Consider the following 13,504-nt stretch of genomic DNA (forward strand, 5'->3'; position numbering starts at 1 on the left):
AGATGACATCCAAGTGATTTAGGAGTCATAGGACCACAAACATCAGAATGAATAAGATCCAATATTTTTTTTGACCTTGAAGCATTGCTTCCAAATGGTCTCTTGGTGTTATTACCTGTTGGACACCTAATCCTCAATGGGTTAGTGTGGAAGACGAATAGACAAAAAGAATTCCAAGAGACCTTGGGATGTGAAACCCAACGGTCAAACAATGTACTATAAATGTATATCAGTTGTTAATAAAAGATGTATTCTCATGTTTTATCTTTCAGATTCTCTTGTTGCCCATGTGTGCTTAACATGGTATCAGAGCAGGCGTATTCTTGCCCTACATAATTACTTTGAGCCATCTGTTTTATGGCCTTTCTGTGCAGGTTATTTCTGCCATCAATTTTGCCTTCCTGAGTGTCAAAATTGTCATTACTATTCCTGTATTATCTTAGTGGAATCCAGCGCTACCTCATGAGAATTGTCTGTTGATCTTCGACGTGGTCAGTTCGAACATTGCCTTGAACGTCTCTCCTCCCACGCTGCGCTGCTCACCTCGGCCATACCTGCCATATGCTGCCATACCTATCATATATGTTTAATACTTCTTTATGTCAGTTTCAGAGCATTTGTCAAAATAGAGGTAACGTCTCTCATCTCTTCCCAGACGCATCTATGTGGGAATTTTTAATCTACTGGCCATTGAAATTTTGTGCATCCTGAAGTCTGAGTGAAATCATATCTTTGGCATATGTGTTTGATATCAATTATGAGCATTTTGATGAACCTTTCTCTGCATGTCAGTTTTGTCTGTACCTAAGTGCTCTACCATTCCTCCACGTATTTCCTCTATCTATCATCTCTACTAAAAAAAAACTCTGCGCATGCCAGAAGATCCGCGTCAAAACCCTCTGGAGACCATGCAACATTTGTTTCCTCCAATGCTTTGTCATACAATTCCTCAAACCATTGGGTTCTAGGCTCCAAGGTTGCGTTCAGAGAGAGCTCCAGAATGCATCTCCTACAATTGCATTTGAAACCCCAGCTCTCGCACATGGCTTGGCTTCATATATTTTAGATTTTGACTTCATATATTTTAGATTTTGAGGCAAATGTTTGTTTGGCTCCACCGAATGAATTCCGACTTATAATGTCCTGTAAATGGTTAACATCTAGCTGCATTTTTCCCCACTGCAATTTGACCCTCTATCTTAAACATCAGTGGCTGGGACATCCAGGTTCCGAGGCGCATAGTAGTGGTTTAAACTATAAAGTTGCTGGGGTAATCTCTGTGATTTTCTGGCAGCATTGACAACGACAGCAACAACATCTTCTTGTGACAGCAGATTAATGTTTCCTTGGTGGTCCACATTGATCATAGTCGAGTCATTCTCATAAGCTACTGCAATGGTGTTGCTTACCAGCAAAAGGTGCCCGGAAGTTATTTCTTGTTTGGCATAAAGCTCCCTGCCGCGGCCGTCCTTCATCATCTTGATCTCTATGGGGACAATAAAATCGGCCACTTCTGGAGTAGAAGATCCGCGTCCGAGTAGGAAATCTAAGATATCATGCTTCCCATTCCGACTCTGGGAGTACAGAGTCTTGGCTTGGCGGAGCGCGTCTTGTATTTCAATCTGGCCAGGGCTAGCCTCATTCGCTTTCTCCAAACATTCGCATGCCACAGCATACTGCCTTAGCCCGACCAGAGCGCGGCCTTTCTTGTAGAGGGCTTTGAGATTGCTGGAATCGATCGGATCCTCCAGCGCCAGCTCAAATTCCTTCACCCGAAGCCTTGTTTGACAAAGCAACGAAGGTGGATATTCCTAATAAGGTACCTGAATATCTGTGTTGCAAAATTACATTGGACATATTTCGGGAGTTACATATGAGAGAGCAGTTATTTTGGAACATCTACGGAAGATTGGCAACTTTGATCCAATTACACGGGAGCCACTTAAGGCTGAGCAATTGGCCCTGAATTTGGCTATTAAGGAAGCTGTTCAAGACTTTTTAGGCAAGCATGGCTAGGCTTACAAATGATATGAAACTAAAACATCTAGAGACTTCCTTCTATAATAATGTTGACTTCTTTGGGAGCATGAATCAGAGGTTTGGAGTTGGCGTTATAAAATATGTTATGTTAGATGTTCTTCAACCAATCGAGTGGTATTATGGTGTTTAAATTATATTGGTTTATTGATACACTCATATGGATTCACCACCCGAGGTTTTGATTTTCATCACAAAGATGTAGATACTATCCATCAGCGCCCTATTCCATCGTGCAATAACGAATGAATTCTTTGATCCATATCTACAATAATTTGATAGGCAAGTAATCAATAGTATATCTTGTCCAGTTTTTGGCCGAGCTCAGAGTATAGCATTAAGCAGTCGTCAACACATTATAAACATTTGTCTACTATTTAATTGGAGGAAGTGGAGTTCTTGTTTAACATGAAGAACCACCAAGATGGCGCAAACTTTTGGACCAGTTAAACCTTTGACTGCATTCCTATGCCTGCTTCGTTTGCTCACCACTTGTTGTAATGATTCCCTTATGCTAAAAAAAATAAAAAATCTTAGCCACTGTTGATTGCTCAACAATTTTCTCTCTAGTATAGTTGAGTTGCGTTATTACAGTTTCAAGTTGGATGAGAAAGAATGTAACAATGAAGATCTATATCAACCATTTGTATTGAATACACCAGGTTTAAGAAGCATTCCCCCAACTTGGTATCGGAGCAGGACAGCCAAAGACACTAAAGTTTTAAACAGAACAGGTTATATTTATACTTTTGTATATCAAATTTTGTTCATCTAATTTTGTCCTGCTCTTATTACTCAAAAAAATAAAATAAAAAATAAATAAATGGCTTCAATTGGTGCAATATTAGAATCACTGGACAATCTAATACTCTCTACTATGGATAATACAATCAAAATCAGCAAGGATTTTCTCACCGATATTCATAGTTGTTTACAAGATGTACATGAAAAGATTGACTTTTTACAGCTTGAATCTCAGCTTCAGCAAGAAGAATTAAAACAGAGGAATCATCATTTTGAACCTGTTTCTGTTTAGAACATTGAGACAACAACCCATCAGCAACAAGTCAATAATGTTACAGTTCATTCAGATTTAGTACCCAATAAAGCAGCAAGGTTACATGCAGATGCAGAAGTTCAGCTTGCACTTCCCAAGCCCATCATCAGACCTTGGGAAGAGCTTGTCCACAACAAGCACATAACTGGTCTTGGATATGATAAGGACTTGTCCTTTCATATTCCAGACTACTCCAAACCAATCTAATTTCAAAGTGCTAGATTTCTTCAGGACGGTTCATCTTCACCTGCTCCTCATGACAGTTCACCTCCAGCTATTCTAGATTCTGCCCCTCTTCCACAACAACAACAACAGATTGTGAAATGCCAACACTGTGACCAAGTTGGCCATCTAAAAGATCACTGTTTTGATATTCATCCATGTAAGCACTGTCATAAAACCACCCATTCTTCAAACAGATGCTTCAAAAACAAACGTCCTGCAAGAACAAAGATTCATCTTGGATGGTTCACTTCTTGGCAATGGGCATCAACAACCAAGAAGATATTTCAATCACATGTCAGAACTTGTTCCAGAGTATTGAACAGTCTTGCAGTTGAGTTTTCTCCATCATCTCATCTTGTATCTAACAGGGGGGGAAATGATGGTCATCTACAAGCTTCAAAGTCACATCAAGCGAGCCTGAGCCACAACCTGCCACACCAGTTTCAGAGTTGTAGCCAGAGACAAAGATGCCCTTGAGCATGCCTTCAGTTGGTAATCTGGGACACTTCCTCTAGCATAAGACTTCAGCTTCTTGCCAGTTTCGGAAGAATTCCAGGAACAAAATTGAGAACACTTCCTCTAGCAGAAGACTTTATCTTCTTGCCAGTTTTGGAAGAGTTCCAGGAATTGCATTAAGCATTCCAGAGTTGTTGGTCATCCTTAAACCATCACAGGTTGAGACTTCCCTTTTCAGGTTGAAGTTCTCCCTTTTATGCGGGATGAGACCCCCCTTGGTTGAAGGTTTCCCTCTTCAAAACAATAGGAGCACTTCCTCTAGCAAAAGACTTCAGTTTCTTGCCAGTTTTGGAAGAGTTCCGGGAATTGCACTAAGCATTCCAGTGTTGGTGGTCATCCTTAAACCACCGCCCCTTATACCAACATTTCAGAGAGCACATTCAGCCTAGTGCTGCCATGCATTTTTTGCACATTTTATATTATAGCTCTCTTCTTGGACTCATACATAACCCTTCAGATTAAGGGGTTGAATGTTGGACACCTAATCCTCAATGGGTTAGTGTGGAAGCCAAATAGACAAAAAGAAGTCCAAGAGACCTTGGGATGTGAAACCCAACGGTCAAACAATGTACTATAAATGTATATTAGTTGTTAATAAAAGATGTATTCTCATGTTTTATCTTTCAAATTCTCTTGTTGCCCATGTGTGTTTAACATTACCCAATGCACATCCCTTGCATACTCCTCCGTGATCTTCTTTCAGTTCGAGAATTCCATCCACTATTGAATTTGGGGTTGGAAGGATTTTGAAGTGGAGATGACTTATCTTCTTTGCCAGAGTTCACATGGGTTGATTTTAATGTGAACTAATTCTTGAGCAATGGGAGTTAGCAACCTATAAAGTCTTCCTTCACGAATCCCAATCATTCTTGCATTTTCTATGCTTGAGTTTTTACCCCATACTACAACTTTTCCATCAATGGAAGCCACTCTATCACCTTTATCTTCTAAAATTGAAATGAAAGTAAATTCTTATGCAAACTTGGAACAATATTATGTTGTTGAGATGAATATTTCCTCCATTCTCCAACTCTAGTGAGGTTGATCCAATTCCTCTCACAGGATAGCTCTTATTATAACCAATATCTACGAAGTATGAGGACTTTCATTTTGACAATGTTTTTAGTTGCTTGTGATGGTCGGTCATATGTCTTGATGCTCCACTATTGATCACCCAATTGCTATCATCTTGAAATGTGCCAGTGAGTGCTGAGAAGAGTCCTTCGTCCTTTGTCTTGATCACTTCCTTCTTTAGAGTAAATAGAAGATTCCATACTTCTTTGAAGCTCTTTTTGAGGTGGATTTCTACCTTTGAACACTTCTTTAGAACCTTCTTCAGTGTGGTAGAGATCTTCATAATGCCCTTAGCCAACCTTAGCTCTAATACCATGTTGAGAAATCCACAAGGCAATCATTAGAGTGATTTATCTTTTCTTGATAACTGCTTGTGATATCTGTACCAACCTTGGTGAAAATTCTGTGTAAATATATATATATATATATATATATATATATATATATATATGGCCACAGTGATGGGACACGTATTCCAAGATGAATGTGGGGCAAGACATCTTAGGGGGTGTTTGTTACACAACAATTTGTCACCGTTTGTCACTGTCCCTGTTACCCCTCACCTGTACACTGGAGGACTCATTCCGGGACCTGTGAGAAGTGACATGACCTGAAACCACTTGCATTGTATTCCTCTGAGTATGAGCTTCATTTGCCCTGAAGACATCTCCTGCAAAATATTCATGAAAACAGCTCTTTTTGCATTAGCGTGGGTCCACAGTTCATTGCCCGCGCCAATGAGGGAAATCCTCCATAAAGGGCGCGCCATTGGCGCTCTGTCCCAGAGTCGCACTCGCGCCAACCAAATTGAGTAAAGTTTTCAACAACCAAACTCCCGAAGGTTCTCTTCAACCCATTCACCAACTGAATCTATGTTGAGCTAGGATGGTTTGGCTTCGAATCTCCATAGAAGGGAAAGTGGTTTGCCACCTTTCATGGAAGTTTCCAAGTGATAAAGCCAATCCCATGAATAATGTGGTTGATCCTATCTCTTTCCCTCTCTATCTATAAAAGCTTGCCTCTATGCTTTGAGCAAGCTAGTTGGAGTTACAGTCATAATACTCATAATTCCAGGAGTTTAAGAGTTTGAAGCTGCAAGAGCCTTCTTTGCACCCATAAGGCCAAATCTAAGTAAGGAGATATTTGTCACCCAAAGAGAGAGAGGCTTGTCCCTCATCCCAACAAGCTTTGCAAGACTTGTGTAGCTGACTACCCAGCCAAAGGAGGATTTGACGTCAGAACAATGGTTGTATTCTTCTTTGTTATTCATTAATAATAGATGACTATCATTATGGTTCCACTCTCATTGTCTTATGTTTGATGCTGAGTTATATCTTTTCTGACTGATATATAATTGCATCTACTAGATTTTATGCTTGTTTTCGTGTTGTTCTTTGCATGTGCAGGTGTCCAATCACGGAGATCGTGAGGATCGTGACCGGCCAAAGCGAAGGAACGAAGGTGACATCTCTTCGACGAACACTAGCATTGGAATCCAAGTAGGTTCTCACCATCTACTTTGTATTTGCAATTAGGAATTTGCGTGGTAGCATTGTGTGATTGTTGCTAGACCTGGTCTGGGCTAGTAGGGATCGTCTCTATCCACAAAGAGGATTTACCTCCACAAAAATTTGGCGACTCCACTGGGGAAATCTTGTTGTTTGATTTGTAAACTTTAGACGGAGCCTGAAGCACGGCCAAGTAGCCTTCGAAACGCTATTGCTTTGAATTAGCGAAGTAGATCAACGCCACTTCAGTCAATCTCCGGTTTGGTTTACGGACTAAACAACTTGGAGTTTGTCTTGTCTCTTTGGTTTTTCTTGCTTTGACTGCTTAGATAGCTTTCTGGGTTGGATTTCTTGCTATTTCTTGCTTCCTGGTTTGCCTAGATACTGTTTTCAAGCCCTGAGTCGCTTGCTTTTGTTTTTGACTAAGCCAAATCGATTAGCGCACTTTTTAGCCTTACAGTCGCGCCAATTGGTGCAAGTTGCTCAAAGACAACCCGCGCCAATCCTATAAAAGCGCGAGTTGCAGCCTGACAGTCGCGCCAGGCTTGTCAACTTTTCCAGTTTGCTTGTCTTCAAGCCCTTTGAGCTTGGATTTGTATCTTGCTGTGTCTTTTTCAATCACTTGAGTGTGTCAGAGTCTTGTTTGACTGGTTTTGAGTCTCTTTTTTGAGAAATTATTAATTTGATTTCCTTTGATCATTACTTGGAGGTTTGTCTCAGTCTTTTCACAATTTTGCATCTTTTTGCTTTTGTTTTTGCAAAAAATTTCCCCCTCATTCGCCGGGGGGCGGGCTAAATTGTGTATGAGTGTTAATCGCCTTTGAGTGTTTTTATTTTATGATCTTTGGAACTCTCACTTGTTTTTCTTGATTTGCACTAGATTGATTCTTGGATTATAATCGTCTTGTGTTTGAGAATTCTCTTGCATAGATCACACTTGCACAATTAGAATTCTCATTTTCAGGGTATGAATGACAAGTGTGCATAGATTACATTTGCATACTTTGGGTGTTTGCCATTTTCTATCGATTTCACGTTTTAGCCCTAGGACATCTAGTGGCTTTGCGTGTCGAATTTTTGGTCTTCTATCATTCCAGTCGACTTTTTGGTTACTCTCTTGCACTTGTTCAGTGGTTGTTAAGTATTTTATTGCGTTATTCGAGTGATTTACTTCTTTTTCACTTGGATTCCGCTCGGCTTCGTTTTGGGCCTAGATCACATGGCTCATTGAAGTCTTTGGTGTTTTTCTTCATTTTGAAGGACTGCCTTGGTATTTCGGGGACTTGATTGTGTTCTCATTGAGTGAAGTTTGTCTCTTTTACTCGTCGTTATTATCTCTCAAAATTTGTTTAGTGCACTTTGCCATTAAAAAAAAACGAATAATCTCTTTTGCTTTGCATTAGTTAATGGAAAATAAAGCTTTTCGTTGTTATTAGCGATTAGTAACTCTAGATAAAAGTTTCGTTTATTGCCATTAGCTGCATTAGAGTGGTTCTTGATTGTCTATGGTCATTTTGTTTGATTGAAAAGTTCTCAAATCTCTCGTAGTTAGTGTTCATCGAACGAAATGATACTTTTTGGCATATAGCTTGCATTTAGGGAATTGTGAGAGATTACATACGGTAGGACCTGAAACTGAAACTTAATCAAAGATCAACCATAAAATGAACTGAATGAACTTAAAAATGCATTGGAACATAACGCTCACTAATTAGAGGTCTAGGCTAGAGACGTGCTCCGACGTCGTTAAACCTAGTCACTGTTGTTTCACACTACGGTTGGGTGATTCCTCCTTTTGTGACTCGATAATGGTATAGCACGGACTTGAGCTCCCACGTATCGTCGCGTATATAGGGGAGACCCCACTAGGTTATCATCCTTTATCCACAGGAAGTCGTGTCTGCCGCCTTACAAGCCGTAACGCACCAAACACAGAATTCGGGAAGATTGACTGCCGTGTGGGAAGTCCTTGGTTTTCATATGACTGCCAAGGTGTATATGCAGTTTTACGGATTTGTTTGGTAAACCCTTTGCCTAGTCTCTCTAGAGTAGTCACTTTTGATCCTTTTCGGACTCCTTAAAAGAAAAGGCTCACTTGAGCAGTTTGTCACTTCGGGCTCACAAAACATTCGAAGGAGACTAGAGTCACCTTTTTGTCCTTTTCTCGACTCTTAAAACATGAAAAGGTCAAGTTGTGTCCTTGCGTCTTAAAATTTATTTGGCCGCGATTAACATTACCTGGTTAGATCTTGTGTGCGTTAGCTTTAGTAGGCTTCTTTTCGTTCTCGATGGCAACTTTTCTAGGGTTCACCAACCCAGGGATCCCCTCTGACGGGAACCCTGGTCATTTCGCTCCTTTTGGAAATGTTGGTGCTCCTTATATGGCGACGTTGTCCCTCCCAGGGTTAACTGTTGGGTTGCCGGTTTGGTTGTTCTCAACCTCTTTGGTCCCTGCCGTCTCATCGTCTAGTCAATCCCCCCCTCCACCTGAACAACATCATGTTGATTCTAAGGTGGATCTCTCCCCTTCTACGCCCACTTCTACGTCCTCATCTTCTACTTCACCTGGTGAAAATCTAGATTCGAGTAACCAGGTGGCTAAGAAGAAGAAGAAGAAGACGAAGAAGAAGAAGGCTCCTAAGGGAGAGGTTACAAGTGCAACTACCCCCTCGAGTACACCTGAAGTCGGACCCCCTTCCGCTCCTCCGCGGAAGGTCAAGTTTCCTTGTCGATTATGCAAGGAGGACCATCTTCTTCGTGATTGTCCTGGCATTCCCAGGGTCCTAGACATATGGTCTCGCGATCCGGCCCACCCCTCATCGTCCACTGAGGCTCACGGCGATGTTCCCCTATTGACTCACAAAGGTAAGGGAAAAGGGAAGATTTGAATCCCCTGTAGACTTTGTGAAGGCAATCATCCCCTTCACCTTTGTCCACTCATGGATAAAGCCTCCGTTGTCTTGGAAAGTCTTACAGCTCCTTCACCCCAACTTCCCATTGGTTATCAACGTCTCTCTGTAGCCGCAGATCGTTCCCCTGCTGACAAAGAGATTGATTCAAATTCTTCTCTTGTCCAGGCCCCTCTTCCCGAACCCGGCTGTCCCCAGCCTGTTCCAGACCAACCATTGGTCGGAAAGAGTGTCGACTTGAGTCCGCCGCTCGCTCACTCTGTTTCGGAAGAGAATCATGCCCATGTTCTTCTCGTCTCTTCAGATTCTCCTGAGTCCCGAAATGACTCTCCTAACCCAGCTGCTCCCGAAGGTTCTCCTTCGGTTCCTTTAGCACATGGGGGCAATCATACGATTCCCCCACCAAGTAGTCTGGTCACTTCCTTTGATTGGAATCGCCTGATCGCCGGTCGCCTTCCATCCCATATGCCTTTCCAGATCACAGTACATGCCTGTGCTAAGGCAGTACTTGGCACTATTTTGGATGAAGGGGCGTCTGTCAGTCTTATGCTGTACACTACTTGGCAAGCTTTAGGTTCCCCGCAGCTTGGGCCAGTCACTCAGAATCTGTTGGCCTTCGACGGAGGAGCCTGTCCATCTCTAGGAGTTCTCTCGAAGTTCCCTATTACTTTGGGAGGCAAAACCGTCTATATAGACATCTTGGTTACCCAAGGTGTTTTAGACTTTAGTATTCTCCTTGGTCGCGACTATGTTTACGCCATGGGGGCCCTCGTTTCTTCACTTTTCCGTGTGGTTTGCTTTCCGCACGATGGAAGAATTGTGACTATCGATCAAATGTCATTCGTTAGTCCCTCGATGCCTCCTGCGCCGTTATCGTCCCCTCCTAGTTTTCATCCACCAGTTGCATCTACCCCACCACAGATCAACTACGTGGCGACCTGTCCCATGCCTGGATCCAGTGATGCCGCCATCGTGCATAGTGTCCTGGGGGCATTGGGCCCTGACTTCCAAGATGTTTCCCTTCCACCGGGAGTGGCAATCTTGGAGGCCCCGATTTTTTATTCCTTATGATGAAGTTCTGGTTGGAGCATAGTTCCTTTCTGGTGTCAAGCTCCTTAAAAAATGAAACTAGGTCTGCACGGAGCATAGTTCGTTTTCCTGTGTCAAGCTCCTTAAAAATGAAACAAGGTGCACGAGGATAGTTCTTATCTTGTGTTGACCTCGTTAAAAAACGAAACAAGGAGTCCCGAGGATAGTTTTGATCTTGTGGCGACCTCGTTAAAAAATGAAACAAGGGTTACGAGGATAGTTTTTGATCTTGTGGCGACCTCGTTAAAAAATGAAACAAGGGTTACGGAGCATAGTTCCTGATCTTGTGTCAAGCTCGTTAAAAAATGAAACAAGGGTTATGAGGATAGTTCTTTTACTGTGTCAACCTCATTAAAAAATGAAACAACTCCCTTTCCAAATCGAGTCTTTTGATTAAGATCTCGTAAAATACAAGTCGAGTCTTTCATCGATCTCGAGAGTGAACCTTCATTCCATCCACTTTGTTGAATGCAATGAAGCTTGGGGGGCATGTACCTCGTTTTGCGTCATTATGTTGGGGGCATGTGAGCTTATAACAAGCATAGTTTTTCGTTTCAAGCTTGTGTAAAAATGAACCCATACCCATTTTACATCTCGTGATTGCTATCTTTATCTGCTAAATTCTGTTAGATGAGCCTTGGTTGTTTCATTCCATCACCACCATCTCTTTGGCCGATCATATGCTCTCACTTGGTTGTTTTTCCTTCCCTGAGGAACCGCAGCGATGAGTGGTTTTATTAGCCAACCTCTTAACCATTACATGTTTTGAGTAGTTCCACCATTGCTGGAACCAGTTGCTACCCTTTATATCACTCGTTCCTCTAGGATGAGTCACCTTTAAGCTCTTTTCTGACTCGTAAAATATGAAAAGATTGCCGAGTATTCTCCCTTTTTGACTCGTTAAAGAGAATAAAAATGGAGGTCTACTTTTAGCTCTTTTTTGACCGTCTAAATATGAAAAGATTGCCGAGTTATTCCTCTTGACTCGTTAAACGTAAATACGAGGCGGTCGTCTTTAAACCCTTTTCCGACCGTGTAAAAACGAAAAGATTGTCGGGCCCTTGTCGTTTCAGGTTCGTTAATGGTTACGAAACGACGTGCTGTTGATTGCTTTTTTACTTTTTCAGATCGATATCACTACTCATGAAAAATACTCCTCGATCGTAACGGTCGGGCGGTTCTTTCGAGCGTTGTTTTATACTTTTTCGGGCTCGGGAGACACAACTTTACGAAAAAGGACCCCCCTGGAGTTTTTCTTTTTGTTGTCTTTTCAGACTCTCTAAATAGGAAAAGACGCCGAGTTTTTCCTTTGTCAGACTCGTTAAAAATTAATGACATCGGATTCCGTCGTAATGACGCTCACAAGCATATGTTATCCCCATCAAGCTTGTTAAAAATAACTGGGGTACTCGCCAGAAATGGTGGGGAAAGTGGATCCATAATTGTCGTTGTGTCGGCGGTATGTCGCTCTTGAACATGGCACTAGTCTGCATTCATGTCGGGGTGGGGACATCTCATCTTGTTTTACACTAGCTTCCATGGGTTTGGGTTATCCTATTCGGCCTCTCATCTGCTCATTGCCTTGTCACCATGAACTCTGCTCATTTGATGTCAAATACTGCCAAATCCACTATCGTGCCACCGATATGTTCAAGAGAAGTTGGCCTCTGCAGCAATACAACCTCCTCTGATACTTCACATAATCTTGCATCACCAAAACATCTTTCCTCTGTCTCGTGTCAATGATGTGGGAAACACTATGGCCCACCTTTGATCAAGATCACTTCCTGTCGACTTCAGCTCATTATCCAGGAAGTTGATCTAGAGACTCCCTTTGGTGCCTTGGAGCCTGCATGCCTCAATGGCAGGTTCTTCGTGTTCGACGAGAGGTTTTCATCATTGGCCTCCGATCGAATGAAACTACGAGTGTTCGACGCCAGCTCATTCATTCACACGCCGTAGATTGTACCTATAGTACCTTGAGGGCCATTGTCATTATTGATGGTACCTCTCGCGTCTGTTAACAGATTTCATTATTGACTGGTAATCAGATGATGTTCATGCATGTTCGACTTCAACTCATACATTCACATGCTTGAACTTGTACTCTGTACGGGTCGAGACGGAGCGCAAGACCCTGGATTTTGTCTATTGAGATCCAGGCTGCGATTTGTGGATTATTATGATTACATGACTCATTTACTGAATGGCTGCGACCTTGCCTGAGTCCAGTTATTGATCCTCTCCAGATGGCTGCGTCCATGCCTTGGATCTAGATTATTATGTACTCTATTATGGATGGCTGCGCCCATACCACTTATATCATGTACTTGAGATATCAGTTGTACTTCTTCACGCAGGTTCTCCGGCGGCCGTGTTTTCAGTCACGCATGTTCTTGTAAAGCATTTCACCCCTCTCTCTCTCGGGCCTCATGCTTTAGGGGGCATCTATTACACAGCAATTTGTCACCGTTTGTCACCGTCCCTGTTACCCCTCACCTGTACACTGGAGGACTCATTCCGGGACCTGTGAGAAGTGACATGACCTGAAACCACTTGCATTATATTCCTCTGAGTATGAGCTTCATTTGCCCTGAAGACATCTCTTGCAAATATTCATGAAAACAGCTCTTTTTGCATTAGGGCGGGTCCACAGTTCATTGCCCGCGCCAATGAGGGAAATCCTCCATAAAGGGCGCGCCATTGGCGCTCTGTCCCAGAGTCGCACTCGCACCAACCGAATTGAGTAAAGTTTTCAACGACCAAACTCCCGAAGGTTCTCTTCAACCCATTCACCAACTGAATCTATGTTGAGCTAGGATGGTTTGGCTTCGAATCTCCATAGAAGGGAAAGTGGTTTGCCACCTTTCATGGAAGTTTCCAAGTGATAAAGCCAATCCCATGAATAATGTGGTTGATCCTATCTCTTTCCCTCTCTATCTATAAAAGCTTGCCTCTATGCTTTGAGCAAGCTAGTTGGAGTTACAGTCATAATACTCATAATTCTAGGAGTTTAAGAGTTTGAAGCTGCAAGAGCCTTCTTTGCACCCATAAGGCCAAATCTAAGTAAGGAGATTCTTGTCACCCAA

The 13,504-nt window shown here is 42.3% G+C and overlaps 1 protein-coding gene across 1 annotated transcript in view; it reads right to left on the bottom strand.

Annotated features, from left to right (window-relative positions):
* Positions 1-1,199: 1,199 nt before the first annotated feature.
* Positions 1,200-13,504, bottom strand: part of LOC149152191 (methyltransferase FGSG_00040-like) — a 55,433-nt gene continuing 43,128 nt past the window's right edge. The window contains exon 2 of the mRNA XM_089443408.1: positions 1,200-1,811. Coding sequence (XP_089299534.1) covers positions 1,200-1,811 — 612 coding nt within the window. The remainder of the gene's footprint in view (positions 1,812-13,504) is intronic.

This window comes from Pinus tabuliformis, chromosome 9 (assembly GCF_031772625.1).
Source record: "Pinus tabuliformis cultivar Carrire ecotype Pingquan chromosome 9, CPIR1, whole genome shotgun sequence".
NCBI classification, from domain to species: domain Eukaryota; kingdom Viridiplantae; phylum Streptophyta; class Pinopsida; order Pinales; family Pinaceae; genus Pinus; species Pinus tabuliformis.